The 25,456-nt window shown below is 47.9% G+C and overlaps 1 protein-coding gene across 1 annotated transcript; it reads right to left on the reverse strand.

The window, feature by feature from the left end:
- Window positions 1-1,193: 1,193 nt before the first annotated feature.
- Window positions 1,194-25,311, reverse strand: LOC139240881 (uncharacterized). Its single transcript, XM_070869387.1, is given in 6 exon segments — window positions 1,194-1,469; window positions 3,257-3,321; window positions 3,324-3,422; window positions 11,278-11,386; window positions 12,977-13,080; window positions 25,230-25,311. Coding segments are annotated over 6 exon segments (735 nt in total).
- Between the last annotated feature and the right edge of the window lie 145 nt (window positions 25,312-25,456).

Raw genomic sequence — 25,456 nt, forward strand, 5'->3', positions numbered from 1 at the left:
AAAAAACACCCAGAACAAGTGTTTGTCATTGAAATGAAACTATGCAGATTAACTCTTTTGAGTACTGAATGTCTTTCGGATTTGCACATTTTGTCAACTGCCAAAAATGCCTTTTCTGGGTAAAGAAGTTCCTCCTGAATTCCATATTGGTGACCATCTTTTATTTATGGCCCCGAGCTTTGGTCTTCCCCACCCCCCCTCCAACAACTGGAAACATTTTCTGACTTTTACATTGAGTAGAAGTCAAATATATTTTGAATGAGGCTGCATTAAAAAGTTTATTTTGTTGAACTTCAAACCATAATATCACAAGAGGATAATTCTCATAGCCATTGAGCACATCCCACTTGAAAAATGAAACCTTGCCGTGTTATGCTTGCACCACAGCAAGATCATTTACAAGAGGCTATTCACAACAATGGAGTTACCCAATACAATATGGAACAAATGCCTAAGATAGTTCAAGGAAGAAACTGCAAGCAAAACTTGTATTAATTGCTCATCTTGGATCGGACTCCGTAAATTCACTCCTTGATGTCTTGTGTGGTCTTTATTCCATTGGTGGTCCTTCGCTCTTTCCACGGCCCCCCCTCCAGCTGTTGGTGTACTTCTTTCACATGGAAAAATTAACAGTTATCACTTACAGGGATGAGAAATGATTCCTTATAAAGGAAATTCTGTAGCCAACCAGTGTTCTCTTTAAGCTGTGCGGCCGCTCAGCGCTCTGGAGGTCCCGCACAGTCAGCTCACTGGCTTTTAAATGGAAAAACCGCGCGTGCAGGGAATTTTGACTGGGCCGCGCAGACCAAAAAAACAATTCTAGGGAAAATTGCCGCCAACGATTAGTTATGTGTTCGTGGCTGACATACTGTGTATGGTATTGACAATTGGAAGTTTTTCCTTTGGGTAGCTCACACTGAAAACTACTAACTTCAAATCAAGTAACTTTCTTTGTTCCAAAGCGTCGCTCCTCACACCAGGGTTGCAAAATAAAATGTCACCGTGTCAGAGTTTCAAGTAAGGTATTTGAGTCGGCAGCTGAATGATTGGGGTACCTGGAACAGATCTGCTTTAAAAGAAAAATGGCAGCTTGTTTGTGAAATACAAGAAACCCCCTCGACCTCCAGTCCGACGTGAAAATCTACCCCTTTCTTACTGAATATGGAGGGCGGGGAAAGAGAAGGAAACTCGCATTAAAGTTTAAATGGCCATAGGGCCGGAGTGTTCCTGATGTATTCAAGGTAAGCAGGATCCTATCCCCACTTCGTCATTGCTTGCTTTTCTAGTATCGGAATTCCACTTGCGTGGGTAAGCAAGAACCACAGAAACACTAGGGAGAGCACACTGCTGTACTCCACTCCCTTCATGACAGTCGAAGCAGAGATGAACAGGCCAGTCCACTGAAGCATTTCTTGCAGGTAGTTTGGGTGACAGCTGTAAACCCAGAGTCCATGTCGAATGAATTTGCCCTGATAAAAGAAAATGGCAACGTGAAATCTTTGCAAGAACCTGTCTTGTTTGTCTTCTCCATTAGCCCCTGCCCCACTGACCCAAAACGTCATGCAGTTAATGATAACTAATTTTATTTGCAAAGACCTTAATGCTACCTTGTCCTGTAAGACAACTTATGATGAGAACCCTGGCATTAGGCTAATGAAACCAAACATCTCTGCTGCAATTTTTACCATTACGATTAGGCACTTTTCGAAAGCAACCCAACTAGCAGCACTGAAACTAACTAACTATTTAATACTCCAATATGACTAGTACTCCAATATGACTAATACATTGAAGCACTGACCACACTTGATCAGCTCCGCTAGGCAGGCCACATTGTCCGCATGCCAGACACGAGACTCCCAAAGCAAGCGCTCTACTCGGAACTCGTCCACAGCAAACGAGCCAAAGGTGGGCAGAGGAAACGTTACAAGGGCACCCTCAAAGCCTCCCTGCTAAAGTGCAACATCCCCACCGACACCTGGGAGTCCCTGGCCAAAGACCGCCCTAAGTGGAGGAAGTGCATCCGGGAGGGCGCTGAGCACCTCGAGTCTCGTCGCTGAGAGCATGCAGAAATCAAGCGCAGGCAGCGGAAAGAGCGTGCGGCAAACCAGTCCCACCCACCCTTACTCTCAACGACTATCTGTCCCACCTGTGACAGGGACTGTGGTTCTCGTATTGAACTGTTCAACCACCTAAGGACTCATTTTTAGAGTGGAAGCAAGTCTTCCTCGATTCCGAGGGATTGCCTATGATGATGATGACGAGTACAGAGTGGACAGTCATTACGGTAGGTTTGTTGACATTTGTAGTTCATTTCCGGGAAATTATGGCACAGATTTTGTGGTGGTAATGACGGTGAAACTGTCAGCGCTCGACGTCATTACCTCTCTGAAACTGACCACAGCTCCACTATTTAGCGCATGTGCAGATAAACACGGAAATCCTGAAGTTGCGGTCAGTCAGTCACTGCTCCAACACAAGCTGCACTGTGGGACTCCCCATAGCCGGCAATCAGTTGAAATCACATTGAAAGATGAAAACTTCCCCTATTACGCTCGAATACGCTATTGAACCCCCGCCCCCGTTGTTGAAAGAGGTGTAACTGGATTTTTAAATGGTAAATTGACTGCTGAACAACCATTCTGGCCCTGAAAAACGAATGTTATATTGGTGCAATGTCAAATGTTTCCATTAATATGATTAAGAATTACCTATGTTTTTAAATATATATTATTTTAAGTTTATTTATATTTCAGCTGCTACCATAATCCTATGTGTATGTCCCCATCTTTATTTCACTCTGTAAAATTTATAAAACGTTAGAATCTGTGCATTTTACTTCCTGGTTTGCTGTCTGAGAGAATTCTTCAATGTGATTGGCTGCTTAGCCAGCTTGATGACATCACTATTGCTGGACGCTGGAGATTCGTTTGCTTTGGTGCCAGATTCAAACAAAGGTCGAGAGAGATCGCGAGATCTTTGTGGGCAGCTTCTCGAGGTCAGCGGCAAATTCCGGGCCTTGGTGTCCTGTGTATGACATCACGATCGTGAGGAGACCGGAGCGGTTCCTACAGTAGCTAAAGGTGTGTCCTAGGAAAGACTTGTATAGATGCAGGGAGTTTCTGCAATATTTTTCTTCAACCAGCAATACAAGTATCCTGGAGATTGTAAATGACGTCACTATGTACCCTCTCTCCCAGCAACCCAGGGGAAAAAAGATAGTGGGGGATTAAAAGTACGGTACAAGATCACTTGCAAAATTATCAGCATTACTTTTGAAATTCCATTTCTGCTGGTCTACAACTGCTTCAATAGCAAAGCCCAGATTGTCCATCCAATATAGTCTCTGATACACAAAGGCTGGTCCTTTGCCTGAGTGTTTAGAATTAGTGTTAGAAGGAGTGTTACGAAGATCCATACACCTAGAAAGCAAAAATTAAAACTTACATCGGATATACGGCACAGAAACAGGCCATTCGGCCCAACCAGTCCATGCCGGCGTTTGTGCTCCACTCGAGCCTCGAGCCTCCTCCCATCTTTCCTCATCTAAATCTATCAGTACAACCCTCTATTCCCTTCTGTTAAGTATTTAATCCCTTGTAACCTGTACTACACTATCACCAGAGGGCCTACCTGTTGGAGTCCCAAGGGATCCCAGCATCCCTTGGGAGCACGGTATATAAGCAGGCCACCCACGAGGTACCTGCACTCTGGAGTCGCATTAAAGGAGCTACGGTCACACTTTCTCATTGCACACAGTACTCAGTTTCCATCCTTTATTATGAGCGTAACAGTTGGCGACGAGGTAACGAACAACCGCGCGAAAATGCAAAGAACAGTTGGTATCCTGGATAAGTTCTCAGAAGGGGGCAATTGGGAAGCCTTCGTGGAGAGACTCGACCAATACTTCGTGGCCAACGAGCTGGAAGGGGACGAGAACGCTGCAAAACGAAAGGCGATCCTCCTTAGTGTCTATGGGGCAACAACCTATGGCCTCAAAGAATCTCCTAGTTCAGGCAAAACCAACAGAGAAATCCTACGAAGAATTGTGTACGCTGGTCCGGGAGCACCGAAATCCTAAGGGAAGCATTTTGATGGCGAGATATCAGTTCTGCACGTGTCAACGATCGGAAGGCCAGGAAGTGGCGAGCTATGTCGCCGAACTAAGGCGCCTCGCAGGACATTGTGAATTTGAGGGATTCCTAGAACAAATGCTCAGAGGCTTTTTTGTACTGGGCATTGGCCATGAGACAATCTTTCGCAAACTGTTGACTATAGAAACTCCGAGTCTAAGTAAAGCCATAACGATAGCCCAGGCATTTATGTCCACCAGAGACAACACCAAACAGATTTCACAGAGTAAAGAGGTTTCGGCCAGTACTGTGAACAAAGTAATGTCGGTCTCGAGCAGAAATACACATGGCAGAACGTACACACCGACTGCTGCTGCCCGACCTCAGATGACCCAGAGTCCGTCATCAATCGTTAACGCGAGGCAGTTAACACCTTGTTGGTGCTGTGGAGGTGATCATCGGCCCCATCAATGCCGCTTCAAGCACTATGCGTGCAATGGTTGCATAACAATGGGACACCTCCAGTGAGTGTGCAGGCGAGCTGCAAACCCTGCAAACCACCACGTTGCAGAGGAAGATCGATCCACTGTGGATCAGACTGAATTGGAGACTCGTACTGAGGAGGCAGAAGTGTACGGGGTACACACATTCACCACGAAATGTCCACCAATAATGTTGAAAGTTGAACTGAACGGTATTCCAGTGTCTATGGAACTGGACACGGATGCAGGTCAGTCCATAATGAGTAAAAAGGCCCTCGTCAGGCTGTGGGGCAAAAAGGTACACAGGCCCAAGCTCAGCCTCATTCACATCAAACTAAGGACTTACACCAAGGAACTAATCCCTGTAATTGGCAGTGCAGAAGTCAAAGTCTCCTATGATGGAGCAGTACATGAACTCCCGCTGTGGATTGTGCCAGAGGATTGCTTTACATTGTTTGGCAGAAGCTGGCTGGGTAAAATCCGCTGGAACTGGGACGACATCCGAGCGCTCTCGTCCGTCGACGACACCTCATGTGCCCAGGATCTGAGCAAGTTTCCATCATTGTTCGAGCCAGACATTGGAAGCTTCTCGGGGGTGAAAGTGCAGATCCACTTGGCTCCCAGTACGCGACCCATCCACCACAAGGCACGGGCGGTACCGTATACGATGCGTGAGAAAGTGGAAATTGAGCTGGACAGCTGCAGCGAGAAGGCATCATCGCGCCGGTGGAATTCAACGAGTGGGCCAGTCCGATTGTCCCGGTACTTAAAGAGGACAGCACAGTCAGTATTTGTGGGGACTATAAAGTAATGATTAACCGTTTTTCGCTGCAGGACCAGTACCCGCTACCCAAGGCAGATGACCTATTTGCGACCCTGGCTGGAGGGAAGACGTTCACCAAGCTGGACCTGACCTCGGCCTACATGACGCAGGAGCTGGAGGAGTCTTCGAAAGGCCTCACCTGCATCAACACGCACAAAGGTCTGTTTATCTATAACCGGTGCCTGTTCGGGATTCGGTCGGCCGCGGCAATCTTCCAACGGAACATGGAGAGCCTGCTAAAGTCGGTTCCTTGCACCGTGGTTTTCCAGGACGACATACTGGTTACAGGTCGGGACACCATGGAACAGTTGAAGAATCTGGAAGAGGTTCTTAGTCGGTTGGATCGCGTGGGGCTCAGGTTGAAACGCTCGCAGTGTGTTTTCCTGGCACAGGAGGTCAAGTTCTTGGGAAGAAGAATCACAGTAGACGGCATCAGACCCACCGACACCAAGACGGAGGCCATCAAGAACGTGCCTGGACCACAGAACATGACGGAGCTGCGGTCGTTCCTGGGAATCCTTAACTATTTCAGTAATTTCCTACCTGGGTTAAGCACCCTGCTAGAACCCCTACATGTGCTACTGCGCCAGGGAGACGACTGGGTATGGGGGAATTCACAAGAGGCTGCCTTTAAGAAAGCCACAAACCTGTTGTGTTCAAACAAACTGCTTGTCCTGTATAACCCTTGTAAAAGATTAGTGTTAGCTTGCGATGCGTTGTCATACGGGGTCGGGTGTGTGTTACAACAGGCTAACGAATCGGGGATTTTGCAACCGGTCGCGTATGCGTCCAGGAGTTTGTCCAAGGCTGAAAGGGCCTACAGCATAATTGAAAAAGAGGCTCTGGCGTGCGTTTACAGGGTAAAAAAAATGCACCAGTACTTATTTGGCCTCAAGTTTGAGCTTGAAACTGACCACAAGCCGCACATATCGCTGTTCTCTGAGAGCAAAAGGATTAAAACCAATGACTCTGCCCGCATCCAAAGATGGGCGCTCACGCTGTCGGCATACAACTATGTAATCCGCCACAGACCGGGCACAGAGAACTGCGCAGATGCTCTCAGTCGGCTGCCATTGCCCACCACCGGGGTGGAAATGGCACAGCCAGCGGACTTGCTCATGGTCATGGAGCCATTCGAGAACGAAAAGTCCCCCGTTACGGCCCACCAGATCAGGACCTGGACCAACCAGGATCCTTTACTGTCCTTGGTAAAAAACTGTGTCCTCCATGGGAGCTGGTCCAGTGTCCCAGCGGAGATGCAGGAGGCGATTAAGCCGTTCCACAGGCGCAAAGACGAGTTGTCCCTGCAGGCGGACTGTCTGTTGTGGAACAATCGCGTGGTCTTGCCCAAGAAAGGCAGAGATACGTTCATTGGTGAACTGCACAGCACCCACCCCGGCATCGTAATGATGAAAGCCATAGCCAGATCCCATGTGTGGTGGCCCGGCATCGACTCAGATTTAGAGTCATGTGTGCACCAGTGCAACACTTGCTCTCAGCTGAGCAATGCACCCAGAGAGGCACCGCTAAGTTTGTGGTCGTGGCCCTCCAAACCCGTGGTCGAGGATCCACGTGGACTATGCGGACGTTTTCTAGACAAAATGTTTTTGGTTGTCATGGACGCTTACTCAAAATGGATTGAATGTGCGATAATGTCTGTAAGCATGTCCACGGCCACTATTGAAAGCCTACGAGCCATGTTTGCCACACACGGCTTGCCTGATGTCCTGGTCAGCGACAATGGGCCGTGTTTCATCAGTGCTGACTTCAAGGAATTCATGACCCGCAATGGGATCAAACACGTCATATCTGCCCCGTTCAAGCCCGCATCCAACGGCCAGGCAGAACGGGCAGTTCAGACCATCAAGCAAAACTTGAAACATGTGTCGGAAGGCTCCCTGCAGACCCGGCTGTCCCGAGTGCTGCTCAGCTACTGTACCAGACGCCACTCACTCACCGGGGTTCTCCCAGCTGAGCTGCTCATGAAAAGGGCGCTAAAAACAAGGCTCTCTCTTATCCACCCTGATCTCCATGATCACGTGGAGGGTAAGCGGCATCAACAAAGTGTGTACCATGACCGCACAAATTTGTCACACGATATTGAGATCAATGATCCTGTGTTTGCGCTCAATTATGGACATAGTGTCAAATGGCTCGCTGGCACGGTCACAGCCAAAGAGAGGAGTAGGGTGTTTCAGGTCAAATTGGCTAATGGACAAACGTACAGAAAACATTTGGACCAAATCAAATTGCGGTTCACCAACAGCTACGAACAACCCGAAGAAGACACCACCAACTTTGACCCTCCAACACACACACAAGTGGCAACCGACATCATGGTTGACCACGAAGCCGAACTCACCATCCCCAGCAGCCCAGCAAGGCCGGCTGCCCAACAGCCCAATGAAGAACTAACTAACTCACCCACACCCACATTTGTACTGAGACGATCGACTAGGGAGCGAAAAGCCCCAGATCGTCTCACCCTGTAAATAAGTGTACTATTCACGGGGGAGTGATGTTAAGTATTTAACCCCTTGCAACCTGTATTACACTACCACCAGAGGGCCTACCTGTTGGAGTCCCAAGGGATCCCAGCATCCCTTGGGAGCACAGTATATAAGCAGGTCACCCACGAGGTATCTGCACTCTGGAGTCGCATTAAAGGAGCTAAGGTCACACTTGCTCATTGTACACAGTACTCAGTTTCCATTCTTTATTATGAGCGTAACACCTTCTCCCTCATATGCTTGTCCAGTCTCCCCTTAAATGCATCGATACTATTCGCTTCAACCACTCCCTGTGGTAGCGAGTTCCACATTCTCACCACTCTCTGGGTTAAGAAGTTTCTTCTGAATTCCCCATTGGATTTCTTGGTGACTATCTTATATTGATGGCCTCTAGTTATGCTCTTCCCCACAAGTAAAAACATTGGTCACCCCTCAGCCTTCTCTTTTCAAGAGAAAAGAGACCCAGCCTGTTCATCCTTTCCTATTAGATATACCCTTGCATTTCTGCTATCCTTGTAAATCTTTTTTGCACCCTCTCCAGTGCCTCAATATCCTTTCATATGGCAAACAGAACTGTACTCAGTGCTCTAACCAAGGTTCGATGCAGGTTTTGCATAACTACTTTTTAATTCTATACCTCTGGAAATAAACCCTAGTTCTTGGTTTGCTTTTTTATGGACTTGTTAACCTGTATCGCTACTTTTAGTGATTTGTGTGTCTGTACTCCGAGATCCCTTTGTTCCTCTACTCCATTTCGATTCTTATTTTTCCAAGTAATATGTGGGCTCCTTATTTTTCTTACCAAAATGTAATACCTCACTTTTATCTGTGTTAAAATTCATTTGCCAATTACATATCCATTCTGCAAGTTTATTAATGTCTTCTTGTAATTTGTTGCAGTCCTCCTCAGTATAGACTATCTTGACTAAATAGATTTTGGTCCCGACAAAACTCCTGCTCTGCTACTTACTGGATAAACTCAGATTCCACCACCCAGGCATATAACAGTTGGCCAGGAAATTCGAATGCCCAACTCTCCTTGAAATAGTACCAGGGGATCTGCTGTTGCTAGTACTTAGAGAGGAAGAAAAATCTATGGGTACTTGATCACAGTCCTCGTCAAATGGTCAACTCAGAATAAGGGGTCGGCCATTTAGGACTGAGATGAGGAGGAATTTCTTCACTCAGAGGGCCCAAGTTTCGGCCTCAGTTGCTCCTGATTTTTTGGAGCAACTGGTGTAGAACGGAGTATCTTAGAAATTCAAATTCTCGGCATTTAGTTTGCTCCAGTTCTAGTCAGTTCGAACAGTTTCACTTTGGAACAGAATTTCTTTTTCAAAAGGGGGCGTGTCCGGCCACTCACGCCTATTTTCAAAGTTTCGGCAGTGAAAACTTACTCCAAACTAACTTAGAATGGAGTAAGTGAAGATTTTTGTACGCTCGAAAAAACCTTGTCTACACTTTAGAAAATCAGGCGTAGGTTACAAATCAGGCATAGGGAATGGGGGGGGGTTTAAAGGGAAGTTTACAAACATTAAACACTTCAGTTTTACAAATAAAGAGCCAGCATCAATAATAAATTATGAAAACATCAATAAATCAACCAATAAATCAATCAAAAAAAATTAACAAGAAATTTTTTTTTTTTTAAATCAATCAATAAAACATTTTCTACTTACCGACTGCAGCACCGGGAGTCCTCCAACAGCGTGCTGGATGGCCCCCCCAGTGTGTCTCTGTCAGTGTCTCTATCTCTCTGTCTGTCTATCTGTGTGTGTCTCTCACTCTCTGTCTGTCAGTGTCTGTGTTTCTAACAGTGAGGGGAGGGAGAGAGGGGGGCAGGGGGAGGGAAGGGAGGCAGAGGGGAAGGGTGGGGAAGGAGAAGGGAGGGAAAAGGAGAAGGGGGGAAAGGAGAAGGGGGGAAAGGAGAAGGGGGGGAAGGAGAAGGGGGGGAAGGGAAAGGGGGGGAGGGGGGAAAGGAGAAGGGGGGAAGGGGAAGGGAAAGGGGGGGAGGGGGGGAAGGGGGAAGGGGGGAAAGGGGGGGTCGGGTTGGTTCGGGTAGGGAGGAGGGCGGGCGGGTCGGTTTGGTTCGGGTCGGGGCAGAGGGAGGTCAGGTTGGGTCGGGTCCGGTCCGGGTGTGCAGCGGGGGGGTCGGGTCGGGAGCGCATGTCGGGTCGGGGGGGGGGGTGGTGGGAGGGAGGTCGGGTCGGTGTCGGGGTCGGGTCCGGTCTGGGGGCAGGGGGGGGGGGGGAAGCGAGAGATGAGTCGGGTCGGGAGGAAGCAGGAGCTGGGCGTGGGAGGCAGCCTTATCCACGTAGCCCCAGTGAGGCCATTCGGCCAGGGCTAGGGGCTGCGTGCTTCGGGCCCCTCCCACACAGTTTTGGGCGCCTGGAGCTACTGCACATGCGCGCCCACTGTAGCGCGCATATGCAGAGGTCCCGGCACTGTTTTCAGCGCAGGGACCTGGCTCCGCCCCCCACAGCTCGTGCTGTGCTGCACCGAGGGCCAGAGGACCAGCAGGGAGCCGGAGAATCTGTAAGTTTTTTTTAGGCGCACTTTATGGCGCGAAAAACGGGCGTCCAGGTCGGGGCTGCGCCGTTCTAGGCGCGGCCCGAAACTTGGGCCCATTGGGTGGTGAATCTTTGGAATTCTCTACCCCAGAGGGCAATGGAGGCTCAGTCGTTGAGTATATTCAAGACAGAGATCCATAGATTTTTGGATATTAAGGGAATCAAGGGATATGGGGGATATTCAGGAAAGTGGAGTTAAGGTCGAAGATCAGCCACGATCTTATTGAATGGCAGAGCAGGCTCGAGGGGCCGAATGGCCTACTCCTCCTATTTCTTATGTTCTTATGTATATTTGTCAAATTTATTTTACTGTAGGTTCTTGGGTCACTTTTCTTAAAATGGGAGTTGCGACTTTAGTCTGGTCTGGAAGTTAATGCAGAGCTGTCGAGCCCTGGAACGATGGAGCACTGACTGGATGGTGGGTCACCAATGTAAGAAATGTAATGTTTCTAAAAACCAAGCCTTTCCCATTCCCCCTGGAGTGAGTCGCTTTGATTTGAACATCAAGGCATTCCGCATAATGAAATGAACTGAAACCCCACTCTTAAATAAGTACAATTAAGTTTGTGCTGAATTCCTGATCTGAACCGTGGTGTGTGGAGTCTACAGTACCTGCACCCCTCCTCCCCCGCCCCCCACCCCACCCCACCCCTGAACACCTGGGAGAAAAGGGCCCACGGCTTGCTTCCCTCTGGTGGCTGACTGCAAGACCCACTGCTGCCCATCCTCTCAGCCAAAGGAAGGGAATTCAAACACAAGCGAATGGGGAAAATGTACACTCAATAAAACAGATAACCCAAAACATCCCTGGAGGCTCACCTTGGATAGTCCAGTACACAAAAAAAAGTTTTGGGCTGGTGCGAACTTGATCAAAACGTCTGTCCCGGCCTTCCTTCAACACTCTCAGGAACAGAAACAGGCTGAGTCTGGAATTGAAAAAAGGCTTAATACTCTCTCAGACATTTCACTTCCGTTGTCTTTACAGTTTAGCTACTCGCGATCAAGCCATTGCGTAACTGCTTGATGTGCACAACGCTCTGTATATCTTGGTGCTAATAAGAGCATAACATAAAAAATAGGAGCAGGAGTAGGCCATATGGCCCCTCGAGCCTGCTCCGCCATTCAATACGATCATGGCTGATCTTCGACCTCAACTCCACTTTCCTGCACTGTCCCCTGATTCCCTTAATATTCAAAAATAACCAGGCACTCTCTGACCACAGCTCCAGTGCTGGTGCCAAGCGGAAAAGTTTTGCACCAGAACAATTTAAAACTGTTCTTTTCCAAAACAAAACGAATAATACGGGCGGGCCCGTGCATTGACGTACGAATGCACTCTCCCACAAACTGATAGAATGCAGATTCGTGCCCATAACCCTCCCCCTGCTGAGTTACCAGTCCCGGTCATGCCAGCATGGGAAGCAGGTGATCGGGCAATGGCCACTACCCGCAGGCCACTCATTCACCTCCTGGCAGCTGATTTCAGACCAACACCGGCAGAAGCCCGGGAGCAGTTCACTCATCTGCCAACTTATCCAGCACCAGCGCATGAATAAGTGAAGGTGAGAAAATGGCTAAGAAAGAAAATTTCACGCAAAGATAAACCACTGACTTTTGAAATCTGTTTTTAAAGAGTGATTGTCAGATCCTGGGGCCAAAATTGCCTCTTCCCTTCAGGCCTGTCGCCACCGGAAATCAGCGGCCACACTGGAGTGGAATGGCCGCCGATTTTTCATGGATTGGCCGTCATTATCAAAATTCCGCTCCTGTGGTATCCCGGCGGTGACCCACTTTCCCCCCACCCCCCCACTGTTCCGCTGCTGCCAACACCGCCGATGTTCCCCCCGAAATTCCACAGAGAAATTCTTCCTCCCGCCGGGCGGTGTCAAAAGCTGCTTTTTTGAGACGGTCCAGTGAGGCTGTGGCCTTTTAAAATGGCGGTGCGGCTCCCATTAAAGGGGAGGGCGCACTGCCGCTGCCGCCATGTTTTTTTTTTTGTCGGCCTACTGCCAGGTCGGCCCGACGATTATGCCCCTGGGTTCGGCCGGGCCGCCAACGGGCAGCCTGACATCCCCTCTTGGGTGCCAGGCCACTGGCCCGGCCGAAACCCTCCCTGGTGGCCCAGTGGGCCGAACTTTAAAAATCGCGCGGGCTCTCCCCTTTAAGTGAAGGGGAGAGCCGAGGTGACACAGCGCTGTGATGATGTCATCAGTGCTATGCTGATGACTGACAGCAGCGGACAGTCCACCCGCCCCCAACTCCCACCCCTCTAGTGTGCTCACCGCCCCCATTCTGACCGACTTCCGGTCCGCCGGGAAAAAAAGCCAAAGAGCGGAATTTCGCTCAAGAGGCCACCGCATCCACCACGCCGGTAAAATCACTAGAAACGGGGTGCATGTGCCGCATTTCCAGCGGTGGGCAATCTCGGCCCCCCCAGTTTCTGAAGATTCAACGCCATAGGTTGCAATCAAAATTAAGCATGCAGGAGTTTAGCTCAGGTTTAGCTTCGGAATCGGTTCAAGCCCCACAAGGTTACCAACGCACTCTGTATTTGCTGACTGAGGTAACTGGTGCCATTCCACCTGGAACTCAGGTGGGTCAATATGATGAAAGTCCCTGATCCTGTAAACAAGTGAACTCTATGTTACTGAATAGCACTGCAGAATGGGAAACCGATATTTAAAGGAGGAAGACAGGGTTAATAAGCCTGCAGATGCCTCGAGATTCTCGAGCAAGAGAACAGAAATGCCCACTTTAACACTCGGATTTTATCCTTATTAGTTTGTGTGCTTATTGCATAAAAACAGGCGGTGCTGCCCAACCAGTCCGCCATGTTGTTTATCCTTCACACGAGCAGCAATAGTCCCGCTCATTTTTTTTTGGGTGCGCGGCCCCTTTAAGGGGCAGCGCAGCCCATTCAAATTAGCGCGTGTGCACTTTTTTCCCATTATAACAGCGTTGAGTGACCTGCGCGGGATCTGCAGATTACCGCAGGGCCGCGCAACTTAAAGGGAACATTGACGAGCAGTGTCCTAATCCCATGTTCTCGTTCTGTTCCCATATCCCTTTATCCTCTTTCCTTCAACCACCTCGCTAACCTATAAAAAGAAAGACTTGGATTCACATAGTGCCTTTCACGACCACCGGACTTCTCAAAGCGCTTTACAGCCAACCAAGTACTTTTGAAGTGCAGTCACTGTTGTAATGTGGGAAACGTGGCAGCTAAGTTGCGCACAGCAAGCTCCCACAAACAGCAATGTGATAACGACCAGATAATCTGTTTTTTGTTATGTTGATAGAGGGATAAATATTGGCCCCAGGACACCAGGGATAACTCCCCTGCTCTTCTTCAAAATAGTGCCATGGGATCTTTTACATCCACCCGAGGAAGGCAGGGGCCTCTGACGATGCAGCACTCCCTCAGCACTGCACTGGGAGTGTCAGCCTAGATTTATGTGCTCAAGTCTTTGGAGGGGGATTTGAACCCACAACCTTCTGACTCAGAGGCAAGTGTGCTACCCACTGAGCCATAGCTGACACTCTATCCAAAAATGTTGACACAGCATTGTGCAGCACAGAACGAGGCCATTCAGCCCATCGTGGCTGTGCCAGTTCTTTGAGAGAGCAATCCAATGCACTTCTTTCCCCTTCAAGTATTTATCCAATTCTCCTTTGAAAGTTATGATTGAATCTGCTTCCACCGCCCTTTCAGGCAGCGCGTTCCAGATCATCGTAAAAAAAATTCTCCGCATCTCCCATCTAGTTCTGTTCCCTTAAATCTGTGGCTTCAAATCATTACTTCTGAGTGAAAATATTTTTCTTCCTCTTCCTGTAAATCTCTTGCCTTTAATCGTATAGCTATGTCATCATCATAGGCAGTCCCTCGGAGTCGAGGAAAACTTGCTTCCACTCTAAAAGTGAGTTCTCAGGTGACTGAACAGTCCAATACAAGAATTACAATCTCTGTCACAGGCGGGACAGATAGTCGTTGAGGGAAAGGGAGGGTGGGACTGGTTTGCCGCACGTTCTTTCCGCTGTCTGCGCTTGATTTCTGCATGCTCTCAGCGATGAGACTCGAGGTGCTCAGCGCCCTCCCGGATGCACTTCCTCCACTTAGGGCGGTCTTTGGCCAGGGACTCCCAGGTGTCAGTGGGGATGTTGCATTTTATCAGGGAGGCTTTGAGGGTGTCCCTGTAACGTTTCCGCTGCCCAGCTTTGGCTCATTTGCCGTGAAGGAGTTCCGAGGAGAGCGCTCGCTTTGGGAGTCTCGTGTCGGGCATGCGGACAATGTGGCCTGTCCAGCGGAGCTGATCAAGTGTGGTCAGTGCTTCAATGCTGTGGATGTTACACTTTATCAGGGAGGCTTTGAGGGTGTTTCTTCTGCCCACCTGGGGCTCGCTTGCCGTGTAGGAGTTCCGAGTAGAGCGCTTGTTTTGTGCCCTGGTCCTAAGCCACTGTCCTAACCCCTCATATATGAAACTATCAAATCTCCCCCTAATCTCCCCTGTTCTCAAGAAAACGGTCCCAATTGTTTAAGTCTTATTGAAACACAAGTGTGTGATAAACCTTCAATGGTTAAAGAACAGTCGAATACTATTCGTTTGCATAAATTAAAGGATCTTATAGTGATCATTAATTCTATGTGCACTACACTAGTCTGTAGTACAATAGTTATGCAACGAACTGATCCGAAGAATATTGCATAATATCCAAACCCGACGGTTACGTAAACCGTAGTCTTTCAAAACACAAAAAGATTAGAGCAGAGAGAACTGGGCAATTTCCCCCAATTCCGTTTGTAAATTTCTTATCCTCTCTGCATCCACTTTGTCGAGCCACCTCATTATCTTACATATTTCGATAAGATCACCTCTCATTCTTCTGAACTCCAATGAGTATAGGCCCAACCTACTCAACCTATCTTCATAAGGCAACCCCCTCATCTCCGGAATCAACTTAGTGAAACTTCTCTGAACTGCCTCCAATGCAAGTATATCCTTCCTTAAATACGGAGACCAAAACTGTACGCAGTACTCTAGGTGTGGCCTTACCAATACCCTGTACAGTTGTAGCAGGACTTCTCTGCTTTTATACGCCATCCCCCTTGTAATAAAGGCCAACATTCCATTTGCCTTCCTGATTACTTGCTGTACCTGCATACTAACTTTTTGTGTTTCATGCACAAGGACCCCCAGGTCCCTCTGTACTGCAACACTTTGCAATTTTCTCCATTTAAATTATAATTTGCTTTTCTATTGTTTCTGCCAAAGTGGATAACCTCACATTTTCCCACATTGTATTCCATCTGCTAAATTTTTGCCCACTCACTTAGCCTGTCTATATCCCTTTGCAGATTTTTTTGTGTCCTCCTCACAATTTGCTTTCCCACCCATCTTTGTATCATCAGCAAACTTGGCTACATTACACTCGGACCCTTCATCCAAGTCATTAATATAGATTGTAAATAGTTGAGGCCCCAGCACCGATCCCTGCGGCACCCCACTAGTTACTGTTTGCCAACCGGAAAATGACCCATGTATCCCGACTCTCTGTTTTCTGGTAGTTAACCAATCCTCTATCCATGTTAATATATTACCCCCAACCCTGTGAACTTTTATCTTGTGAAGTAACCTTTTATGTGGCACCTTATCGAATGCCTTCTGGAAATCCAAATACACCACATCCACTGGTTACCCCTTATCCACCCTACTCGTTACATCCTCAAAGAACTCCAGCAAATTTGTCAGACATGATTACCCTTTCATAAAACCATGCTGACTCTGCTTGATTGAATTATGCTTTTCCAAATGTCCTGCTTAATGATATAATTCACGCAATGAAGGTTCACCAGACTGATTCCTAGGATGGGGGGATTATCCGATGAGGAGACATTGAGCAGCCTAGGCCTATATTCTCTAGTGTTTAGAAGAATGAGAGTTGATCTCATTGAAACATACAAAATTCTTACAGGGCTTGACAGGGTAGATGCAGGGAGAATGTTCCCCCTGGCTGGGGAGTCTAGAACCAGGGGTCACAGTCTCAGGATAAGGGGTCACCCATTTGGGACTGAGATGAGGAGAAATTTCTTCACTCAGATGGTGATGAATCTCTGGAATTCTCTCCCCCAGAGGGCTGTGGAGGCTCAGTTGTTGAGTATATTCAAGACAAAGATTGAAAGGTTTTTGGATATTAAGGGAATCAAGGGAAATGGGGATAGTGCAGGAAAGTGGAGTTGAGGTCGAAGATCAGCCATGATCTTATTGAATGGCGGAGCAGGTTTGAGGGGCTGAATGGCCTACTCCTGCTCCTAATTCTTCTGTTCTTATGTATTACATGAAACTTTTATGCCTGCTGGATCCTTCCAAGCCACTGTAGGGGACATCTGCCAAGTTAGCACATCAGTTATTTACCGATGCACCAAATAAGTGACAGACACAGTACTTGAGAGGGACACCATCACTGCTTTCCCTACAGAAAGGAGGCATCAGCTGCATGGGACACACAACTTTTGCCAGGCTGGGCTTCCAGAGTGCAAGGCATTGTAGCTGGCATCAGGGCTTCTCACATCAACCTCAAAGCTTACATCAGCAGAAAGTGATTCCATTTAATTAAAGTTTAGATGGGGCCTCACCACAGAAACATAATTAAGCCACTCAATGCTGGAAGCACTCACGGATCATTCATTATGCAGCAGTCCACAATGCCCAGAGTATTTGAAGAGTCTGATAGATGGCTGCTGAGAGACCAGGGATATCTGCTCCAGCCCTGGCTGAAGTCTCACCTGAAAGATTGGCTGTTTGCACTATGGGCCGGTGTCAACTCGGAACTACATTAGGACTGTGTAAACTCAGCTCACATTTAAACCTTCAATTCAGGTGATTTGTTTTATTCGTTCCTAAGATGTGGACGTCACCGGCAAGGTCAGCGTTTATTGCCCATCCCTAACTGCCCTTGAGAAGGTGGTGGTGAGCCTTATATACTCCGCAAGTCGCTGGACTGGAACTTAAATCCACAACCTTCTGACTCAGAGGTGAGTGTGCTACCCACTGAGCCACAGCTGACACCAACAAATAGTGCGCGTTAATTAACACCTTTGTTTAAAAAAAAGAGAGCTGGATAAATATTTTTGGTAAGGTTAAAAGGGGGGTCATTGTGCTGAGTACAGACAGAGCTAATTCAATGCTGAGTGGAACAAGAGTCGCTGAGATCATGGAATGTCTTGCAATTAGCCCAAGAATGCTAACTTCCCATCATGAGTATAGAGATGTCAAATGTTTAAGTAACATCTAGCTGTCGTGGGTATTGGCACCGTTTCTCCAAATTTTTCAATTTAAAATCCCACCCATTCCTGCACAATCCTGGTCCGACATTGTAGATTCCCACCCAGGAACGACAGAAAAAAGAATCACTTGGATCAGCGATGGTGCACAGTATCACACCATTCAGGACGAAGCAGGCCGCTTGATCGGCACGCTACCCACCCCCTCAACACTCACTCCCTCCACCACCAGCGCACCCTGGCTGCAGGGTGTACCATCTACAAGATGCACTGCAGCAACTCGCCAAGGCTTCTTCAGCAGCACCTCCCAAACCCGCGACCTCTACCACCTAGAAGGACAAGGGCAGCAGGCGCATGGGAACACCACCACCTCCACCTGACTTGGAAATATATCGGCCGTTCTTTCATCGTCACTGGGTCACAATCCTGGAACTCCCTCCCTAACAGCACTGTGGGGGTACCTTCACCACACAGACTGCAGCGGTTCAAGAAGGCAGCTCACCACCACCTTCTCAAGGGCAATTAGGGATGGGCAATAAATGCCAGCCTTACCAGCGACGCCCACATCCCAGGAATGAATATTAAAAACATTCAGATCAACTTATTTTTTTTTGAACACATTCTCTTGATGGCTGAATGCACCACATGCTGTAGTACTGAGCCACTGACAGCAGGAAAGTCAGAGGTTCAATTCCTGATCGGTGCTGAATTCACTGATCTTTGCCAGGGTGGTAGTAGGGACACTGTTGACAGGCGCCTGTGGCTTATATAGCGCTGGCTTAATAGAGCTAGGGCGCCGGGCCCTGGAACATCGTGTGCCGGCCTGACCTGTGTGAGAACACCACCACAGGTCGGGGCTATAAATAGAGCTGGAGAGCTGGGCCCTGGAACATCGTGGGCAAAGGTGCGGCGAATGAGGGTACGGGGCCCAGAAGAGCCGAGGGCCCAAGGGCAGCACGGCCCAGCCCACACTGCGATATGTGCGCACACTAGGTCCGTGCAGCAGAGCAGGTCTCCAGTCGTCCTGGTTAACCCTTGCCCCTGGACCAAGACCTAGCTCTGTCAAGCCCGTGTGGTGGCTGATGTGCAACGGCCACCACACGTTAAAAAAATCCACGCACAGGCATCTTCCATCCCCTCAATTGGAGTTCAGGACTGGAACATTGGGTCCTTCATTGCAACATCTGTGAACTCTTGTGGAAGCAAGTCATCCTCGTTCGAGGGACCGCCTATGATGATGGCTTATATACTCCGCATGTCACCTTTGGGATTAGATGACAAATCAATCAGCCTCTCCGGTTTTTCTCTGTTAGATCATGTTATCGACCCTGAGATAATTTGAATTTGAATTGCTGGACTTCCTACCCACATATTTTGTAGGAGTGAATGGCTCTGAGTGGTGACAAGCTGATGAAAAGAGCATATAAAATAAAAACTTTTAAACTTCCATTTTGATAGCACCTTTCACAATATCAGGATGTCCCAAAGCGCTTCACAGTCAATGAAGTACTTTTGAAGTGTAGTCACACTTGTAATGTAGGAAATGCAGCAGCCAATTTGCCCATAATAAGGTCCCACAAATAGCAATGTGATAATGGCCAGATAGTCAGCCGAGATAATGTGCTCGAGTCTCTGGAGTGGGACAATGAACCTACAATCTTCTAACTCAAAGGCAGGGGTGCTACCTGCCATGGCTGACACCTAATACATCCCTCACACTGAACTGATATCAAGCTCTTTCATTTTGTTGCCTCTTTCTCACCTCTTGTCCTGAAGGCAATGACTCCGACTACCCACATTTAGATGGTTGCTGGGAGCTCACCATCATCTCACCCCTAAAGCCTTTCTTCGTATATCATCATCATCATCGGCAGTCCCTCGGAATCAAGGAAGACTTGCTTCCACTCCTGAAGTGAGTTCTTTGGTGGCTGAACAGTCCATTACGAGAGCCACAGACTCTGTCACAGGTGGGACAGACAGTCGTTGAGGGAAGGGGAGGGTGGGACTGGTTTGCCGCACGCTTTCCGCTGCCTGCGCTTGATGTCTGCATGCTCTCGGCGATGAGACTCGAGGTGCTCAGCGCCTTCCCGGATGCATTTTCTCCACTTAGGGCGGTCTTTGGCCAGGGACTCCCAGGTGTCGGTGGGGATGTTGCACTTTATCAGGGAGGCTTTGAGGGTGTCCTTGTAACTTTTCCGTTGCCCTCCTTTGGCTCATTTGCCGTGAAGAAGTTCCGAGCAGAGCGCTTGCTTTGGGAGTCTCGTGTCTGGCATGCGAACAATGTGGCCTGCCCAGCGGAGCTGATCGAGTGTGGTCAGTGCTTCAATGCTGGGGATGTTGGCCTGGGCGAGGACACTGATGTTGGTGTGCCTATCCTCCCAGGGGATTTGTAGGATCTTGCGGAGTATATAGGCCATCATCATAGGCGGTCCCTCGAACGAGGATGACTTGCTTCCACAAGAGTTCACAGATGTTGCAATGAAGGACCCGATGTTCCAGTCCTGAACTCCAATTGAAGGGTGGAAGATGCCTGTGCGTGGATTTTTTTAACGTGGGGTGGCCGTTGCACATCAGCCACCACACGGGCTTGACAGAGCTAGGCTTTGGTCCAGTGGCAAGGATTAACCAGGACAACTGGAGACCTGCTCTGCTGCACGGACCTATTCGCACACATATCGCAGTGTGGGCCGGGCCCGTGCTGCCCCTGGGCCCTTGGCTCTTCTGGGCCCCGTACCCTCATTCGCCGCACCTTTGCCCACAATGTTCCAGGGCCCAGCGCTCCAGCTCTATTTATAGCCCCGACCTGTGGTGGTGTTCTCACACAGGTCAGGCCGGCACACGATGTTCCAGGGCCCGGTGCCCTAGCTCTATTAAGCCAGCGCTATATAAGCCATAGGCGCCTATCAACAGTGTCCCTACTGCCACCCTGGCAAAGATCAGTGAATTCAGCACCGACCAGGAATTGAACCTCTGACTTTCCTGCTGTCAGTGGCTCAGTACTACAGCATGTGGTGCATTCAGCCATCAAGAGAATGTGTTTAAAAAAAAATAAGTTGATCTGAATGTTTTTAATATTCATTCCTGGGATGTGGGCGTCGCTGGTAAGGCTGGCATTTATTGCCCATCCCTAATTGCCCTTGAGGAGCTGGTGGTGAGCTGTTTTCTTGAACCGCTGCAGTCCATGTGATGAAGGTACCCCCACAGTGTTGTTAGGGAGGGAGTTCCAGGATTTTGACCCAGTGACGATGAAAGAATGGCGATATATTTCCAAGTCAGGATGGCGTGTGACTTGGGAGGGGTATTTGGACTGATGGGGACCCATAATATTGCTGCTATTGTGTTTCTGAGAGGTCGAAGTCGCAGGGCTGAACCAGGGCCTGGTATAATATGAAGAGATAAGGAAGAACACAAGTGGGTCGATATTACTCCGTGCAATATGAACATGTGGTTTCGGATTGCCAATTGTGGTTGGACATATTCCTGCAGGTTTGATCACTTGACATTTGACCACGTAATATTGGCCGACAGTTTGCAAAATGAGTAAGGGGATTGTAAGGGGAATAGATTGGCGTTTCTGCGGCCGCAACCGAGACTCCAGGATGGTATGTTGCCTCCCTGGTGCAAGGGTCAAGGATGTCTCGGAGCGGGTGCAGGACATTCTGAAAAGGGAGGGTGAACAGCCAGTTGTCGTGGTGCACATTGGTACCAACGATATAGGTAAGAAAAAGGGATGAGGTCCTACAAGACGAATTTAAGGAGCTAGGAGCTAAATTAAAAAGTAGGACCTCAAAAGTAGTAATCTCAGGATTGCTACCAGTGCCACGTGCTAGTCAGAGTAGGAATCGCAGGATAGCGCAGATGAATACGTGGCTTGAGCAGTGGTGCAGCAGGGAGGGATTCAAATTCCTGGGGCATTGGAACCGGTTCTGGGGGAGGTGGGACCAGTACAAACCGGACGGTCTGCACCTGGGCAGGACCGGAACCAATGTCCTAGGGGGAGTGTTTGCTAGTTCTGTTGGGGAGGAGTTAAACTAATATGGCAGGGGGATGGGAACCAATGCAGGGAGACAGAGGGAAACAAAATGGAGACAGAAGCAAAGGACAGAAAGGAGATGAGTAAAAGTGGAGGGCAGAGAAACCCATGGCAAAAAACAAAAAGGGCCAATGTACAGCAAAATTCTAAAGGGTCAAAGTGTAATAAAAAGGCAAGCCTGAAAGCTTGGTGCCTCAATGCGAGGAGTATTTGGAACCCAGGAGAGGGCTCTGAGCTAGTTAGAGTGGGTGAGAGTGCAGATGAACAGGACCCCAAGAAAGAATGCAAAAGGCAGGAGGCAGAGCAGAGTAGCACTGGGGTCAGTGTAAACCACAAGGTGATAGGAAGGGACAATATGTATGAAGATAAAGGGGCTGCAGGAGGGGTCAAAACTAAAAATCATGGTTTAAAAGCTAGTATTAAAACACTCTACCTAAACGCACGCAGCATTCGAAATAAAGTAAATGAGTTGACGGCACAAATCATTACAAATGGGTATGATTTGGTGGCCATTACAGAAACGTGGTTGCAGGGTGGCCAAGACTGGAAATTAAACATACAGGGGTATCTGACAATTCGGAAGGATAGTCAAGAAGGGAAAGGAGTTGGGGTAGCTCAGTTAATAAAGGATGATATCAGGGCAGTTCTGAGAGATGATATTGGCTCTAATGAACAAAATGTTGAATCATTGTGGGTGGAGATTAGAGATAGTAAGGGGAAAAAGTCACTGGTGGGCGTAGTTTATAGGCCCCCAAATAATAACTTCACGGTGGGGCGGACAATAATCAAGGGAATAATGGAGTCATGTGAAAAAGGAATGGCAGTAATCATGGGGGATTTTAATCTACATATCGATTGGTCAAATCAAATCGCACGGGGTAGCCTTGAGGAGGAATTCATAGAATGCATACGGGATTGTTTCTTAGAACAGTATGTTACAGAACCTACAAGGGAGCAAGCTATCTTAGATCTGGTCCTGTGTAATGAGACAGGAATAATAAACGATCTCCTAGTAAAAGATCCTCTCAGAATGAGTGATCACAGTATGGTTGAATTTGTAATACAGATTGAGGGTGAGGAAGTAGTGTCTCAAACGAGCGTACTATGCTTAAACAAAGGGGACTACAGTGGGATGAGGGCAGAGTTGGCTAAAGTAGACTGGAAACCAGGACTAAACGGTGGCACAATTGAGGAACAGTGGAGGACTTTTAAGGAGCTCTTTCATAGTGCGCAACAAAAATATATTCCAGTGAAAAAGGAGGGCGGTAAGAGAAGGGATGACCAGCCGTGGATAACCAAGGAAATAAAGGAGAGTATCAAATTAAAAACCAATGCGTATAAGGTGGCCACGGTTAGTGGGAAACTAGAAGATTGGGAAAATTTTAAACGACAGCAAAGTATGACTAAGAAAACAATAAAGAAAGGAAAGATAGATTACGAAAGTAAACTTGCGCAAAACATAAAAACAGATAGTAAAAGGTTTTACCGATATATAAAAAGAAAAGAGTGACTAAAGTAAATGTTGGTCCTTTAGAAGATGAGAAGGCGGATTTAGTAATGGGAAATGTGGAAATGGCTGAGACCTTAAACAATTATTTTGCTTCGGTCTTCACAGTGGAAGACACAAAAACCATGCCAAAAATTGCTGGTCACGGGAATGTGGGAAGGGAGGACCTTGAGACAATCACTATCACTAGGGGGGTAGTGCTGGACAGGCTAATGGGACTCAAGGTAGGCAAGTTCCCTGGTCCTGATGAAATGCATCCCAGGGTATTAAAAGAGATGGCAGAAGTTATAGCAGATGCATTGGTTATAATCTACCAAAATTCTCTGGACTCTGGGGAGGTACCAGCGGATTGGAAAGCAGCTAATGTAACGCCTCTGTTTAAAAAGGGGGTCAGACAAAAGGCAGGTAACTATAGGCTGGTTAGTTTAACATCTGCAGTGGGGAAAATGCTTGAAGCTATCATTAAGGAAGAAATAGCAGGACATCTAGATAAGAATAGTGCAATCAACCATGAACTCATTGAATGGCGGTGCAGGCTAGAAGGGCTGAATGGCCTGCTCCTGCACCTATTTTCTATGTTTCTATGTTTCTAAGCAGACGCAACATGGATTCATGAAGGGGAAATCATGTTCAACTAATTTACTGGAATTCTTTGAGGATATAACGAGCATGGTGGATAGAGGTGTACCGATGGATGTGGTGTATTTAGATTTCCAAAAGGCATTCGATAAGGTGCCACACAAAAGGTTACTGCAGAAGATAAAGGTACGCGGAGTCAGCGGAAATGTATTAGCATGGATAGAGAATTGGCTGGCTAACAGAAAGCAGAGAGTTGGGATAAATGGGTCCTTTTCAGGTTGAAAATCGGTGGTTAGTGGTGTGCCACAGGGATCGGTGCTGGGACCACAACTGTTTACAATATACATAGATGACCTGGAGGAGGGGACAGAGTGTAGTGTAACAAAATTTGCAGATGACACAAAGATTAGTGGGAAAGCGGTTTGTGTAGAGGACACAGAGAGGCTGCAAAGAGATTTAGATAGGTTAAGTGAATGGGCTAAGTTTTGGCAGATGGAATACAATGTCGGAAAATGTGAGGTCATCCACCTTGGAAAAATAACAGTAAAAGGGAATATTATTTGAATGGGGAGAAATTACAACATGCTGTGGTGCAGAGGGACCTGGGGGTCCTTGTGCATGAATCCCAAAAAGTTAGTTTGCAGGTACAGCAGGTAATCAGGAAGGCGAATGGAATGTTGGCCTTCATTGCAAGAGGGATGGAGTACAAAAGCAGGGAGGTCCTGCTGTAACTGCACAGGGTATTGGTGAGGCCGCACCTGGAGTACTGCGTGCAGTTTTGGTCACCTTTCTTAAGGAAGGATATACTAGCTTTGGAGGAGGTACAGAGACGATTCACTAGGCTGATTCCAGAGATGAGGGGGTTACCTTATGATGATAGATTGAGTAGACTGGGTCTTTACTCGTTGGAGTTCAGAAGGATGAGGGGTGATCTTAGAGAAACATTTAAAATAATGAAAGGGATAGACAAGATAGAGGCAGAGAGGTTGTTTCCACTAGTCGGGGAGACTAGAACTAGGGGGCACAGCCTCAAAATACGGGGGAGCCAATTTAAAACCGCGTTGAGAAGGAATTTCTTCTCCCAGAGGGTTGTGAATCTGTGGAATTCTCTGCCCAGGGAAGCAGTTGAGGCTAGCTCATTGAATGTATTCAAATCACAGATAGATAGATTTTTAACCAATAAGGGAATTAAGGGGTATAGGGAGCGGGTGGGTAAGTGGAGCTGAGTCCACGGCCAGATCAGCCATGATCTTGTTGAATGGCGGAGCAGGCTCGAGGGGCTAGATAGCCTACTCCTGTTCCTAATTCTTATGTTCTTATGTTCTTATGTTTGTGTTTACTTTATAAACGTTGGGTCCTCTGTTGCTGATTGCCTTTGCCAGCAGCAACAGCCCCGGAGATCCCCGCCGATTCCGGGAGACTCCCGGACCATCCGGGGGGTTTTGCCGATTCCATTTTTATTTGACATTCCAAAACTGCTTTAATGAAGGCACTCACGAGTTTATAATATATGGGGTCGCACTGCCGTTAAAGTCGTGCTTGAAGGAGTTTCATGCAAACTTGCTGACGCGCTCATGTGCTAACATCGCACAGGAGGATC

This window comes from Pristiophorus japonicus, chromosome X (genome assembly GCF_044704955.1).
Source record: "Pristiophorus japonicus isolate sPriJap1 chromosome X, sPriJap1.hap1, whole genome shotgun sequence".
Classification (NCBI taxonomy): Eukaryota; Metazoa; Chordata; class Chondrichthyes; family Pristiophoridae; genus Pristiophorus; species Pristiophorus japonicus.